Source organism: Podarcis gaigeae (genome assembly GCF_964106915.1).
Source record: "Podarcis gaigeae genome assembly, chromosome: 4".
NCBI lineage: Eukaryota > Metazoa > Chordata > Lepidosauria > Squamata > Lacertidae > Podarcis > Podarcis gaigeae.
The window spans coordinates 43,129,568-43,146,004 of NC_139677.1; the positions used below are offsets into that span (position 1 = coordinate 43,129,568).

The 16,437-nt window shown below is 39.5% G+C and overlaps 1 protein-coding gene across 8 annotated transcripts in view; it reads right to left on the reverse strand.

The window, feature by feature from the left end:
- SH3KBP1 (SH3 domain containing kinase binding protein 1) overlaps positions 1-16,437 on the reverse strand; it is a 138,345-nt gene that overhangs the window by 3,321 nt on the left and 118,587 nt on the right. For all 8 annotated transcript variants that reach the window (XM_083734346.1, XM_083734350.1, XM_083734349.1 and 5 more), the window contains 5 exons: positions 15,361-15,446; positions 6,618-6,727; positions 5,132-5,257; positions 2,799-3,064; positions 1,949-2,012 (listed from right to left, as the gene is read on the reverse strand). In XM_083734346.1, the coding sequence (XP_083590472.1) occupies positions 1,949-2,012; positions 2,799-3,064; positions 5,132-5,257; positions 6,618-6,727; positions 15,361-15,446 (652 nt within the window). The remainder of the gene's footprint in view (positions 1-1,948; positions 2,013-2,798; positions 3,065-5,131; positions 5,258-6,617; positions 6,728-15,360; positions 15,447-16,437) is intronic.

The window sequence follows — 16,437 nt, forward strand, 5'->3', positions numbered from 1 at the left end:
AAAATCCTACGTGGAAAGGAACCAATAAGGGAAAGCATAATGTGATGGAGAATTCTGTAAACCACCCAAGATGACTAAGTCTTGAAATCCAACCCCCTGATTGGCAGAAGAACAGCCACTGCTGCACTTGTGAGCAACACCTCTCATGATGGCCAGGTGGAAGGTGGCGATGGGGGGCGGGCAGAAAAATGGTCCTTCACTGAGCCGCCAGTAGAGTCTGGCCAGGTTAGTGGAGGCACAACTCTCCCACTTCCAAACCATGTCAATAGGGAGTTTGGATTGCTCTTTGAGTATAGGTTAGAGAGGTTCTTAAAATAATGACTGGCACAGAAGAAACAGAGGAAGAGAAAGTTTATTATTAGAACTCTGGATTCTGCAATGAATTTGATGGGTGGGAGGTTCACAGCAAATTAAAGTAAGTACGGTAGGTAAATGAGTAAATTATGCATTTATATTAATTCATTAACAGAAGGGTGTCATAATGGCTATCCCTCCCCCTTTTTCTTCTTCTAATTAAAGTTAGATTAGCCTTCAGCAACTCGGTGCCCTTCAAATGTTTTGGACTACAGATCCCAACTGCAGCCTAGGGCTGATGGGAGTTGTAGACAAAAGCATCTGGATAGTAGCAGGTTGCCAAAAGCTGGGTTAGACAGATCCATGGAAGATGGACCTTTAGGTTTCAGTCATGATATCTAAATGAGACCTCTATATTCAGAGGCTTCCACTTTGATACTCTGCTTACGAGCTTCTACAAGCATCAGCTATTCAACAGAGCACAATATGCACTTTACAGGCAGCTGCAGAACATCAATATTATTAACAGTTTGATTTGAAAACCTTTGTGTTTGGCCAATCCTTGGATTTCCTCCATAGCATCTAACTATATTGGCCACGTGTCTCTCTGCCAAGAAGGCAGCTCTGAATGTTATAGTCTAGAGCAGGGATGAGGAACCTGGGGCTTTCCATATGCTATTGAACTCACATTATCTGTAACTTGCTCATGCTGGCTGGGCTGAATCCAACAGCTTCTGTAGGGTCAGAACTTCCCCATTGCTTCTCAAAGAAGGCCTTAGAAATTATTTCTGTATGAAGTTTTTGTTACAATGTGGAACTCCCCTTCACTAAAAAGGTCAAACCACGATCCATCAAACTTGTGGAGGACTATAAAAGGGATGATGATGATATAGTGGAGGAGAGCAGGGCTTAGCAGCTCTCCCCTTCATACAGCTGTTTACATGCAAGTAATCTGAATGCCCAAACAGGGCTTACCAGTTTCCTGCTTTAATATTAGCACAGCAACACAGTTCAACTTTTCACAATGATTGTGCACTTTTCAGAAAAGCACTAAATGTTTAGCATACGTAGACTAATATGCAGTATTTCATTTTGAGATATGGAGGCATGTGATACTGCACATGCATGCACTTACACAACTGATCAAATCTTTGAACAAACAGCAACTTGTGAGGAAGAAGACAAGTGTGAACAGAAAGGATTAATACACATTTCCCAGCATTATGGTCATTTATTCACCCCATTTATAATAAACCATAGTTACTATATTGCTTTTTTTCCTGTTTCTGGAAATCAAAATGCTTTGGGGATAGTATTATTTCAGGTCTTGGATGCTGCAAAACATCTTAATATTGAGCAGGGGGCGGGCAGGTAGGAATTATCATGTTTTGTTTATTATTTAAAAGATTTATAGCCTGCCCTTCCTTCCAGGATAAGTTGCAACACAAAATAAATGCTAAACTACCATCAGTAAAACAAACAAAATTCTTACAGTTTCACATGTTTTTATATTTGTTTCATCTCAATCAACTTAAACAGATTAAATATTAGCAGGATTATATTTGCATTAGGAGTTTTTATCTTCTATTTTTATTTTCCATGAAAATTGTTCTCTTTCTATAAAGTTGTCTAAGGCCACATATGATACAAGTACCTGTAATCGTAGCCGGATCTTCTTTTCTTCATCTAATTCAGACAGCAATTGTTTAATCTCTTTTCTAGAAAAAGCAAAATAGGAAGTGAATAGGAACAGCAGGCAGCTGCTTAGGAAGGTAGGTGTGATTAAAGTCCCACTCCTTTTCCTATAATATATGGTACCTAACTCAGCTCAGCAGAATTGCTGTTCCTGGAAAAACTGAAAAGTATCTCCTGTTTTCAGGCATGGCAAAAGAAGAATAAGAATAAACCCTATTGAAAACAGAGATTACCAGACAGCATAAAATCCTCTAAAATGACTAATACCAGCAGAATTCATCGTGGTATGAATTAGTGTCCTCAAAGTAGCAGCATCTTGAGGAAAATATAGGTAAGTATAATAGGGATTTTACCCATCTTTAAAAATAATTTGGGGAAGATTAGTCAGCAGCCTCTCTAGGTAAACGAAAACATGGCATTTTAAAAAATAAGTCACGCTAAAAGAACTGAAAAATGCAATAAAGTTCTCCACCATAACTAATCAGTTGGCTCTGAATACAGAAGCTCTAAAACAATCGTTCATACATTTTCATCTATCTGTAAACCAGGCTTCTCCAACCTAGTGCCCTCCAGATGTTCTGGTCTACAACTCCCACCAGCCATTGCTGGCATGGTTATGTTGGCTGGAGCTGATGGGTGTAGTCCAAAGCACCGGGAAGGCGCCAAGTTGAGGAAGGATATTCCAAAGAAAAAGACAAATCATGCAAACACATAAAAAGTTATTAATGGACACAAAGGGATCTGGCTCACTTGGGGTAATGTATGGAAAGGGGATAGTCTACACCCTCCAGCGATACAGTAACACTCACTTCTGCTGGTCTTTCATTGTTTCAATGATAGTTCGCAGCTCCTTCACTTGTGTTCTTAACTCATCCAAAGCTGCTTCACCTTGGCTGGATTGGTCAGTCTTTGGCTTTCCTTCACTGCTGAACAAAGATGGGGAATTTGACCTATGACCTGTTGTTCCTGCTGAAACTGGATGAAGTGCAGATGAGGATGATAATGAAGATGGAAGAGTACTTCCACTTGTTAAGCCTCCTGGCTTGGCAGGCAGTGAAGCTTTGTTATCAGATACCTATAAAAAAACGACAATACCACACCCAAACATTAGAATGCTAACAAGAAAAGAAGCTCCAGTATCCTATGTTTTTTTTTCTCTTCTTCTGCCCAGCTATGCTGAAGAAATCCTGTCCAGATGTTCCATAAGAATTGGCCACAATGTAAATAGCATAGCTTCTCAAACACATCTTTCCAAATTGATCTTAACATCATGCTGACGGGAGCCTGCCAGGAGCTGTCACCCATGGGAATGCTGCTGGGCAAATTTCATTCTGAATTGCTATTACTGACCAATGAAAAATGTCACCAGAAACTGGGTCAGGATGTGCGTGGGGGAAATATGCAAAATACAACAGGGCCCACTCGCACAAACAAGAATTTCTCCTGCGACACGAAATAATTCAAAATTATGTAATAGCACTTGGCTGTTTTGTTTCTTGTTTTTAAATATAAAATGTAACTAATCAATTTGGCTCTGAATGCAGAAGTGCTAAAACCACCATTATACTGTTATATAATAACCATACAGAGAGAGATCACAACTCAGTGGCAGAGAACATGTTTTGCAAGCAGAAGCACTTGGATTCAATCATTAGAATGTTTAGTTAAAATAATTTCAGGTAGTAGGTGGGATCAGGGAAAGTGGGGACAAATAGTCTAACCAGTATAGGGCAGGGATGGGTAGATAGGGCTCTATTGGTAGATCTCTAGTGAATTCAAAACAGGTCATCAAGGATTTTTGACTCCAACTGTTAGTATAACAGCAACAACAAAATGATACAAACCCTGCCACAAAAAGGATAGAGATGAAATTAAGACAACTGTAGGTGGTGACGGTGGGGATAACCAGGAGAAGATTTCTGTGTGAAAGGGTTATGGAGAGCCAGTGTGGTGTAGTAGTTAAGAGCGGTAGTCTCGTAATCCTGGGGAACCGGGTTCGCGTCTCCCCTCCTCCACATGCAGCTGCTGGGTGACCTTGGGCCAGTCACACTTCTCTGAAGTCTCTCAGCCCCACTCACCTCACAGAGTGTTTGTTGTGGGGGAGGAAGGGAAAGGAGAATGTTAGCCACTTTGAGACTCCTTAAAGGGAGTGAAAGGCGGGATATCAAATCCAAACTCTTCTTCTTCTTCTTCTTATGTTCTGGTACTCAAAAACAAATCCTTGGGAACAGAATTCTTGACTTCTAAGTGTGTATCTTTTGAGCCTGGCTCTGACTGTTTTTACTAGAAGCCTGAGATCCATCAAAGTAGATCCCACAAGACTCATGTCTGCCCTTGATTTGGAATGACAGCTTCCTCTGTTCCTATTATTTAAGCCTTTAGGTTCTTTAGAACCTAAAGAGTTTAAGGTTATGGAAGGAAATGGAATTTCTACAACAAATGAAGTCTAGCTGCTAAATGTGTCTTATAATACCTCCTATAATGTAGCATGTGTATGACTGCAATCCTATAGCAACTTTTCTGGGAATAAGCCCAACTGAACTCAGTGGGACTTAGTTCTGAATAGGCAGGTATAGGATTGCATTCTAAAAGTCTGAAATGAGAATGAATAAATGTCTGCACAAGTGAAAGAACTTTGTCCTCAAACATTTTAGAAGACATAATTTGGTTTGCTATATGGGGCTATACTTGCCCCCATTGGAAAGGTACTGGAGGCAGAAAACTAAGTTTGAAAAATGAGAGATGTTGCTCAAATCATTGCCTAGACATTAAATTCTCTGGACAAGTCACCATGGAATTGCTCAGATGTCTGACTTCCTAGCAATAGCTTGTATGTGGTGGAACATGGAATTGTACTTATGATCATATGGATTTATCACCAAACACATCAAACTGTGTGTGATCTGTGTGTACATGTCATGTTGATTTTCCTTTCATACTTTTAGGAAGGGGGAATAACTGTGGAAATCAGGAGATCATGCACCCCACCTTTGAAGTGGAAAGACCATACAAATCAGATTGTGTATATTAATGGACATATTACACTGTACTTACCTGTGCCTCAAAACAGCGACACCATAATTACATTAGCAACCACAAACAGCAGCCCTTACTATTGATACAAACAACCTAAATCACTTACTAGCGATATTGTAACAGTCTTTGCTTTCTTTAATGGTTCAGCTACTTTGTGCGGAAGAGAAACATGTTCCTCCTTTTCATCTTCAGGACTTGGAGAATCAAAGAAGTCAGGACTTGAAAGTGAAGACTGTGGAAACACAGAAGTATTTTCTTTCCACAAATACTTAAATGTAACAGACTAACTTTCAACGAGACAGAAGCATTGGTAGACCTAATCCCTGATACAAAATGTGTATACTACTAATCTACTGTGGACCACACTTTACAGAAGCATTTGAAAAGTATGGAGTAAGAACTAAGCAGGGTTCCCTTGCCTTGATTCTGGTCACACTCCACTCCTGTTATCCCCTTCCTCTGTGCCCAAGGGGTGGTAGCAATGGCAGCAAGCTTCACAATGGGGAAAGGGGATGGGATAGCAGGTGGCAGAATATTCCAATAGAGGCCTCGTCTGCACTCTACATTTAAAGCAGTATCATACCGCTTTCAAGAGTCCTGGCTTCCCACAAAGAATCCTGGATATTGTAGTTTGTTAAGGGTGCCGAGAATTGTTAAGAAACCCCATTCCCATCACATAGCTACAATTCCCAGAGTGGTTTAACAACCAATCCCTCTTCCCAAGCAACTTTGGTGCAAATAGGGCCAAAGATGAGAGAGGCCTCTCCTTATTCAGCGAAATGAGGTTCTCAGAGTCTCTTAATACCTTCCCTATTAATTTAGTAATCCAAATTAGTATGTTGGAAATTTCTCCATATGCATTGCACCTGCAAAGTTGGATCCAAAAGGGCTACTCTATGATGGAAGGCATCTTCCTGAGGCAGAAGGCATGTTTTTAAACCTCATGATAAGAGCATTGCACAAAATATATTTTACTGTTTTTGTGAAACCTCCTGCACAAAGAGAGGCATAAGAACTGCTGATGAAATGGGCATTGAACTGTGTGAATCCTTGCCTAGGCGCAAATGGATTTAGCAAATATTTTCTTTCCACTCTTTTCCAAAGAACATTTGCAAACAAGCATCAAAGCATGATTGCGTGTTTGCAATTAAGCTAAAGAAGAGACCAAAAAAGAGAGAGAAATTATAGGTATGCTGCAATAAATCTAACAGTGACACTGACAAAGCAAGAAACCTTATTGTAAGTAGATGTGAGTTAATCAAATATTGAGTACTTCCTCTTGCCTCCCAGGGTTAAACCACTTAGGGAATTGGATAATCTTAAAAACATGAAAATATATATCTATATACCACACACTGTCAAAATTACCAAGTCACTCAAGAAGGAAACAAATGAGATTTTAAAACTACAATAGGTGTGATAAAGAAGGGCCATAGGTTCAATCCCTGGCACCTAGAATGTAGTGCAGCAAATATTCCTGTCTGAAACCCCGCAGAGTCACTGCCTGCCATTATAGACAAGACAGGAAATAGACCAATTGTCTGACTCAGTGTCCTATGTTCTTAAATATCCAGTTCATAGAGGATACTTACAGATGTGAATGATTGTGAAGGAGGTCTTCTGCCAGTAGCTTTTGGTCTAGTAGTTGTTGGGTGACTGAGCTTCTCAGCAACTGGTATTACGGAATCAAAACCTTCCAGATCTTAAAAACATGAATATATATATGCGTACACATTAGACTGTCAAATCATGGAGTCAACTCAAGAAGATGACAAATGAGATATTTAAACTACATTCACATATTACATTGTATTTCTGTATTTCCATTCTGTCAAATCCAGGTTTCCTAGCAGAACCCCTTTGTAAAAAGATCCTTGATCCAGGATTGTTTTATGCACATTTATATGCATTTTTATTTAAAACATACTCAGGCTAGCTAGCATTTAAAACAACAATACTCTAGCTGAAAATAACTGAAAACTAAGTGGTTAAAATGTGTTTAGATATTTTAAAAGGTACATAGGTTTTGCTGCCAGAGATCATGGGGTTAACGCAGAAGCTCCATAATCCCCAGCAAGAAAGGACATTGAACGCATCATGTACAGTCAGTGAGAAACCCAATCTTTCTTAGAGAAGGTTAACAGGCAGAGATGGCTGGCTGGCATCAATTGGACTCTGAATTTTCCTACAGAGCACAAGTGGGGGACCTGTGGCCCTCCAGAGGCCATTGGACTTGAATTCCCATCAGTCTCAGCCAGCATAGCCCATACTTGGAGTTGATTGAAGTTATAGTTCATCCTCATTTGATTTCATCCCATTAAGATTGAAGTAACCTATGCACCTTTGCTTTATATCCAACTATACTTTCAAAAGCAATCATAGAATCATAGGATTCTAGAGCTGGAAGGACCCTGAGGGTCATCTAGTTCAACCAATGCAGGAATCTCAACTAAAGCATCTATCACAGATGGGCCATCCAACTTCTGCTTAAAAACCTCCAAAAAAAGGAGAGTCCACCACTTCCCAAGCAGGAGTGCCAACTTGAATAAAATATTGGGGGGAGGCAGGTAAGTCTTGTCCCGCATAATTGATCACAAGATGCGGCCACCCCCCCCCCATTTGAATGGCAATGCCCATCAACTGGGGGGGGGGGGAAACCAGCCCCATCAAATATTTTATTGGTTGGGCGAAGGGACCTTGGTGCCTGGCAGGTGGCTCCTATGTTTCCAAGGGAGTCCATTCCACTGTCGAAAAGCTCCAACGGTCAAAAAGGTTCTTCCTAATGTTTAGTCGGAATCTCCTTTCTTGTAACTTGAAGCCATTGCCTGGAGTCCTACCCTCCAGAGCAGAAGAAAACAAGCTTGTTCCCACTTCCATGTGACAGCCATTTAGATACAGTGGTGCCTCGCAAGACGAAATTAATTCGTTCCACAAGTCTTTTCGTCTTGCGAGTTTTTCGTCTTGTGAAGCACGGTTTCCCATAGGAATGCATTGAAAATCAATTAATGCGTTCCTATGGAAATCGCCTTCAGACCAGGTCCGGGGACAGTCTGTCCCCCGACCTCTTCTGAAGGCTGGGGGGGGGGGGAAACAAGGGCTTTTTTTCCCACCACCAGCCTTCAGAAGGCTGTTCTGAAGGCTGGCGGGGGGAAGAAAAGCCCTTCTCCCCACCTCCCGCCCCGCAAGCTCCAGGGACAGGAGGGCTTTGCTACCGACCGCCAGCATTTTAAAAGCCCCCGGGACAGCGGAGACTTCTCTGCCGTTTCTCCGCTATCCCGACGGCTTTTGAAGGCAGGCGGGGGGGAGCAAAGACTTTTGCCCACCACCGACCTTCAGAAGAGGTCCAGGACCTCTTCTGAAGGCCGGCAGGGGGCGAAAGTCTTTCCTCCCCCCCGCCTGCCTTCCCGGGAAACTCTTTCGTCTTGCGAGTTTTTCGTTTTGCGAGGCGTTCGTCTTGCGGGGCACCACTGTATTTGCATCTCCTCTCAATCTCCTCTTTCCCATGCTAAACATACCCAGCTCCTTCAACTGTTCCTCATAAGACTTGTGTTCCTTCGGAGTATGGATATTTGTTTGTTTGTTTTCTTATTTCATAAAATTTATATACTGCTTAATTGTAAGTAGAAAAAAAACACCACACCCCTCAATGCATTTATTAAAAGATAACACAGTAAAATCAAGAAAAAAATACAACCCTACTTTAAAACATATTAAAGGGCATGATATGCAGTAAACAAACAAACAAACAAGCAAAGACAGTTTAATATCCAATACTGTACTTAGGGTCAATGAATAATTTAATAATAGCATTTTCACAAGTAATAATAATGACAATAATAATCTTAGCTGGCAACAATTTAATAAGCCAAATTAATCAGAATGCATACTTAAATTTTAAAATTGCTTTATTTTCTTTATTTTGCGTTTTTTAAAAGAGTCTACAAGAGTTGGTAGCATCACTTTGCAAAGGCCCCGCCTCAAGAGTGAAGTATCCAGGCAATTTGCTTCCCTCAGCCTGCAAGCAACTGCTCCCTTTGACTCCTAAAAGGTCTTCTTCTAATCGTTCCTTTAGGTCCTGAAGGATGCAGGCTGTCCTTACCAAAGTGAAATGTTACACATGCTGTCAGTCAGTATTTGACAGAGTATGAAGTTGCAAGTTGATCCTTACAGAGATAAGATGATACAATAATGTACCGAGAGCTTCCTATTAGGTTTGTGATGCCCAAGAGTGTAGTGTAAATTTATGATCCAAAGCAAAATTTATTTCCATAAAAAATACACAAATAAAGTATTTAGTATTGTCAAACTTGATCAATTTGGCAGCTGAGTAAAACAAGTCACAGCAAGCTTGATTCTGACCTCTTGGTTTCTTTTCGGTCTCTATAGAATGCTCATATACAGAAATGGGACAGCAAAGATTAGCTCATAACGGGCTGGATCCAGAATTGCATGAGTGGAAGGCTATTCGTGCTATGGGGCTTCCGCCCTGCAGCTCTGAGTCCCCAGACAACCTTTGCAAATGGAGCTTCAGAAGAAACTAGGGGGAGGGGCACAGAAGGACACCATGGGGGGGGAGTCCTTCTGCATGACTTCCGCTCACTGACTATGGGTCCAACCCACATATTTTACTTTCATTTGTTATGCCAAGCAGCTTTTCTCAAATAGTTAACTGCTGATAGTAAGTTGGAAAGAACTCAATGACACGAGTACTGAACACTAGCTTATCTGCATACTAGTATATCTTTCTTCATCACTCCTATTAATACTTTTTTTTGAGCAGTACATAATCTGCTTTGGAAGTGTGCAATCAAGTTACATCAGCAGGGACACAGTCAAGGTCATGCAAGTCACACGTAGGAAAGGGTTACAGGTTTCATGTCTTGCTGTCAGTAAATGCTAAAAGCAAATGAAAGTTAAACTTTGATTGCACATTTCCTCCGCTGTAGTTCGATAACCTCTTTCTGCCCCTGCCATAAGCCAGCTCCCCTTCAACAAAACAGCAGCAGCAGAAAACAACAACAACAACACAGGCTGCCCTCCTCTACCAAATGATTCTCTCTGTGGACAGTCACTAGTTGCATGGGAACATAGGATTAGTAGCTTTCTCTGCCTCCTGATCTCATTGGTAGGAAATTTTGACATTTCCAGCTGATGTCTGGCCCTGCAAGGTTCTCCTATATACAGTGGTACCTCAGGTTAAGTACTTAATTCGTTCCGGAGGTCCGTTCTTAACCTGAAACTGTTATTAACCTGAAGCACCACTTTAGCTAATGGGGCTTCCCGCTGCCGCCGCACCGTCGGAACACAATTTCTGTTCTCATCCTGAAGCAAAGTTATTAACTTGAGGTACTATTTCTGGGTTAGCGGAGTCTGTAACCTGAAGTGTCTGTAACCTGAAGCATATGTAACCCAAGTTACTACTGTACAGTCCTATTTTTTCTAAAAAAATGTTTAGGGGTACTCTCATTTTCCTACTCATATTGAAATACTGTCCCTCAGTGAGGCCAAACTTAGATTCACAAACTGTTTAGGGGTATGCTTACCCCTGCGTACCCCCAGAAAAAAGCACTGCCTATATGTAGTAAGCCCTGCCCATGATTCTTTAGCCCCATCCTTGTTCATAAAGGTAAGGTATAATTAGTTGTGGGGACATTGAGTATCCCTGTTAAATGCTAGTAGAAAAAGTGTTCTTAGAGACTGCCTGACAGAGAAGGCAAGGTCTGCACATCACTAATAGGACTCTCTATCTTAGGAGTCATTGGAGTAGTCCCAATTACTTCTCCTCAGTTGTGACGTAGGAGGAGTCAGTTTTAAATGGATTTATGTATGTGTAACTACAGCTGAATTCAAACGTGGGTAATATTACATTTGTTTTCCTATTATTGTGCTAGGGCTTTTGTTCCACATTCTTACATGAGATTCACACTTTGCTGCTTGTTGTGTTATAGAACTGTGGCTTTATTATTGATATACCAGCACATTGTGCTAAATTTCATTCACTTCAGGGAGCATGATGTGACACAACAACAAATGCCACTGGATAATATCACTACTCGCCCACCCTTTCCCTAAAAATAGAAAATGGGAGGTCATTTTAATTCATTTTTTGTAAACACCACTACGATTCTAAACTTCACTTACATTTAACAAAACTGACCTCAAAACAAGGTAATAGTTAAAGCAATTGTTATTCATAATTATAACTACAAAGCAAGTCTCGGGTGTTCACAAGCTTCATACACAAACTTAAAAGGAATGCATATTTACTTCATTTTACATCTGAAAAATAGGGATCGAAAACCTATTTTGTACTTCAGCCTTAAGGACTTGATTGGTAGTTTCTTATGCTAGAAAAAAATAATTTCTGAAACATGTGCCCATTACAGACATACAATTAACAAATTCACTCTAATGCAATTCCATGGAAATTGTAATGTAGAACCACCATACTAAAAACTGAGCACTATTTCCCATTATTCCCTAATTTTGAGCATGCGTCATGTGTTTTGCTCACATTCTGTCTACAAATGTGAGCAAAATAATCCTTCTCTTGACACAATGAACTTAGAAGCACCTTCCTAGGTTTTGGCATTTCTTTAATCTGCACAAAATTCATGCACCTTCTCTGGAAATTAGGGCACATAAGGCATGAATAACCTTTCAAGTTGGTTCATTCTACAGGGCCTGAAAACATCAAATTAAAATTATAGCAGGAGAGAACACTCCCATTAATAGAATCTTTGTATGTGCATTGAGCATCCCCCCCCCCCCCCCGCAAAAGGAATTAAATGCTGTACTGGTCCAAGTTGCATGCATTTATTTTAGAGTAAAGGTGAGATTGAGGTATTTTAACCATGCTACTGATTTAACTTACAGTGATGCTCCAAAAACATATGTGTTAAAACTGTAGGTGGGCAAACCATTTCACAACAAATGATTTGACACTGTATGCATAATGGAAATGCATAAACCAATAAACTATTTGCAGAGGCATTAAAATTGAAAAATATGCAACACCTCTTCATCTACCAAACTAGATAGCTATCTATGCTCTGGTAACCTCTAGGTTATATTACTGAACTGTGTTATATGTAGGGCTGCCTTTGAATATGGTTTGGAAACTTCAGCTGCTGCAGAATTCAATGGCCAGGTTGTTCACTGGAGGAAGATGGTTTGAACATATAATGCCAATCCTGGCTTGACTGCACTGGCTGCCAGTTAATTTCTGGGCCCAATTCAGAGTGTTGGTTTTGACCTATAAAGCCTTAAACAGCTCAGGACATCAATACCACAAGCAACACCTCTCCCCATATGAACTGCCCCAGATTAAACAATCTATGGCCTTTTAAACTGTTCTGGGGGTATTGTTTTAGTTTGTTACTTAATAATAGTAATAATAATAATAATAATTTATTATTTATACCCCGCCCATCTGGCTGGACTTCCCCAGCCACTCTGAGCAGCTTCCAACAAAATATTAAAATACAGTAATGAATCAAACATTAAAAGCTTCCCTAAACAGGGCTGCCTTCAGATGTCTTCTAAAAGTCTGGTAATTGTTGTTTTCTTTGACATTTGATTTTGTTATGTAGTTTGTGTTTTTATATTTTAAACCACTCTGTGATCCTAGGATAAAGGGTGGTATAGAAATAAATAAATAAATAAATAATAACAACAACAATATCTGCAACAGCACAGCATACAACAGGATGTCAGGAGAATGGTAAGAATATACCACTCATTTTCAGGGAAAATAATGACAGGACACACAGAAGGTGAAAAAGCCTTACCATCATCAAGTGAAGAAGAATTACCCATGGTAAAGGGATGTAAATGGGGAAAGCTTGAAGAAATGTGAGTGGAAAGGAAAAGAAAGGCATCACTGGAAATGTAGAAAAAGAAGAGAAAAGAAAAAAAAGGTGTGAGGAGTAAAGGGAATAGATTTCTAAAGACACATTTAACAGTTAAGACTAACAAACTTTTTTTTAAAAAAAAAAGAAGGAAGTGTGAGCCACAGATACAGCTGGAACATATCTTACATACAAATATTTAAATCAGAACAACAACAAAAAATAAAATCTATCCACCATTCACTGGTTTAGTAATCCAACCCTATTAGATATAAATACCCTAAGTCTTCACGCCAAGAAAATTACATCAAACATATTTATCCTCTGGGTAACCATGTTCACACAAATGATGACCAGAACTTAGCAGTCAGCAGAGAAGGTTAAGACAGAGTCACTGATGTTAGTCGGTCATGGTAAACCCAGATGGGACGACAGCTCTTCAACATGTTAAACAAAATGCCTCCCTGTCCAAGCCGATTGCAGGATACTACAATGCTATGCTATTTCCCTTCATGATAATGTGATGTGATTTTTGTTTTCTTTTACAAAACAAACTTGCCAACAGCAATTATTTCTGGTCCAAACTGTGTTCAAATTACCCTATAAAGGTAGCAGCTGAATTTCACCCTCTTCTTGTTGGGGTTATCACTATGTAAATGGCCAAGGCAATTGTGAGAACATCTCTCACCTCACACACATGTTCACTTTTATTTAATCTGTCCCAAATCAATTTGAGTATATAAATCTTAAGTATTTCTGTCCTCCATCATGTTCACTAAAGGTCTAGCACTACCCACAAATATTTTAATCAATTCACTCTTCACACTATTCATTTTCTAGTATGATAACAGAACTGTGCGTTGCTTTAATTCTTTAGTTATTTAATTCTGTGCCTCAGTATATGGCTGTTTATATTCTTAATTATGTTTATCTGTCAACAAAAGCCTTATAAAAATAAAATATTGTAATTCAGGATTAACAATTATTTATTGAGGAATTCTGTTTTGCTGTTGCAAACAATTTGCCCCTGTGACCCTCATTTATGCCTACAAAAGTAATGGAAGCTTGCGCTTTGATTATAATCTCCCTAGCAAAAGGAAAATATGTGACAATAAGTATAAAGTAGTAGTTCTCAGTCTATTCTAGTGTTTGTAACTGGCAGTTTAGACTTTCTAAAACTAGTAGCTGTTCCACAACTGTGAGTTGATTCATTATTACTATTTTGCTTATTAGAGTATTTTTCTAATAGTATTAGAACATAATGACAGGTAGCTTTTAACACTAACGTTACAATCCTACAAATAATAGAAGGCTTACAAAAGCATTCTGTTGGCACTTACTGTTACCTAAAATTAGAAAGCTTACATATTATTATTTATAAAAGCACATGAAATTTCTAGGCACTGTGCAAAAACCAGCAACAAACTAATGTAATAAATCTGCCAATTTAAAAATTCATGCACCTTACTTGTAAGTTACTTATCATTAGAGACACCTTGCTTTGCTATTCTCAGTCAAGTGTTTGGTTGGAAAAGCACATTCTATGAACTAAACAACCAGCTTGCTACTAGAGATTCCACACTGCACAAAAACAGACAAAAGATTGAGAGCAACAAAAACATGTTTACTTGGAATTAAGTCCTACTAAGTTTAATGGTACTTGCTTCCTAGTGAGTATGCATAGGATTGCAGCCTAATTATTTAAAAAACGTGGTTTTAAAAGTTAGCATAGCTGTTGCAAACAAGTGCAAAACTGCCAAGTCTGGAGAGAAGGAAGATTAGCTACTGCAGTACAACATTTAATCAATATGTGCTCTATGAAGAAACCACAACATAAAAATAACAGTGCATGCTACCAATGAAATGTAGTAATGCTTACAATTTAGGATACAAAGACCGCCTCTTATAAAAACATGTCTGCTGCAGCACAGTTGTTACTGAACTGAGTGACTGAAGCAGATGACATTGAAATATTTCCATCTGAAAATGACACTGGCTATGCTTACAGATATATGACCACAGTCAGAACACCTTGTTTTCCAGCAGTCAGAAGACTGAAACCCCACCAATTCAGAACATACGTTTTGTGTTCAAATTTGTGATGGGGGAAAAACTGTAATTAATCTTTAGTTTTCTCAGAGTAGGTTGCGTAGTTGAATCTCAAGAGTGTCAGGTAATCTGATCAAATTCTTAACTACAACAGACATCTACAACTCATTTTACAAACAGCAGCAACCATTTCAGGTAATTTTTTAAAATTAGCTTTCCAAAACCTTCACAACAAAATGATCTGCAATCACACAAAAGGTTCCAAGCACTGAAAATATTTTGCATCCAATTTCTTCTAAATTTTTGGATATGTATTTTTAAAAAAATAACATGATACATTTACTTGAAATTTAAATAATACTGTATGATAAAATTAATACTGAAAGGTAATGTATATTTAGGAGGTAGGTCCAGTATAAAAAGCACCTCAACTTACCGATGTCATTGCTCCTTTCTGTGGAATCCTTTTCTAAGGTGCTGGACGATGTACAGCTTGCTAGATCTACTTTTGGGATATCATTCCTGCAGTCAAAAAGAAGAGATATATTTACTGGGACTGCCTGTTAACAGTAATTTCTTGTATCTTGCAAACTGAGGGAAAGAAGCATTCCTCATGCGCAGCTCCTGGGTCACAGTGAGCTGTCCGAGGGAGCCATCGCTTGTAAACCGACATGCTGCTAGGATTAACCTTATCTTGTTTCTCTTTAACACCTGTCAAAAGGGCCTATTTTAGACACACTAGTGTCCTAAACAATTTCTCAAATGTTAACTGCATCTTGAGATGAAGAAAATCTGAAAGGATACCTTCTGATCAGCAATTTTAAAAATAACAATTTGTGTATGAAAACAGTAAGTGATATGAAGAAAGGCAGAATGTGTTGCAGACCCATTAAGTGATAAAGTTATGAAGCGTCAAGCTGTGATAATGGGGTTAAGCCCCCCACCCCTGCCAATTCAAGCGTTGGCTGCAGCTCCTTCAGTAGGATTGGCTCCCTCACTGAGACGCTTAATAACTAATGGCTTTCCAGTGACAGTTTCAGAGTGGGTGTTTTGTGACTTTGCATGGCAGATGAGTACCAAAAGTGGACTTGTGAAGGGCTGCTGAAAACTGGAGCTTTTCATCGTTCAAAAAATAATAATTATTTTGCACTACAGTAGTATCTTGGATTACAGACGCTTCAGGTTACGCGATTTCGGGTTGCGCACCACGCCAAACCTGGAAGTACCAGAACGGGTTACTTCTGGGTTTTGGCGCTCATGCATGAGCAGAAGCGCTAAATCGAGCTTTGCGCATGCACAGAAGCACCAAATCGTGACCCGCGTGTGCGCAGACACGGCGCTGTGGGTTGCGAACGTGCCTCCTGCACGGATCATGTTCACAACCCGAGGTTCCACTGTATTTCATAAATAGTGGAAGTTACTGAGAAGTCTAATCTATGGTTTTGCTTGATGATGGAAAGCCATTGTCATCAAACAATTTAATTTACTTATTTACAAATCAGCACTTTCATAA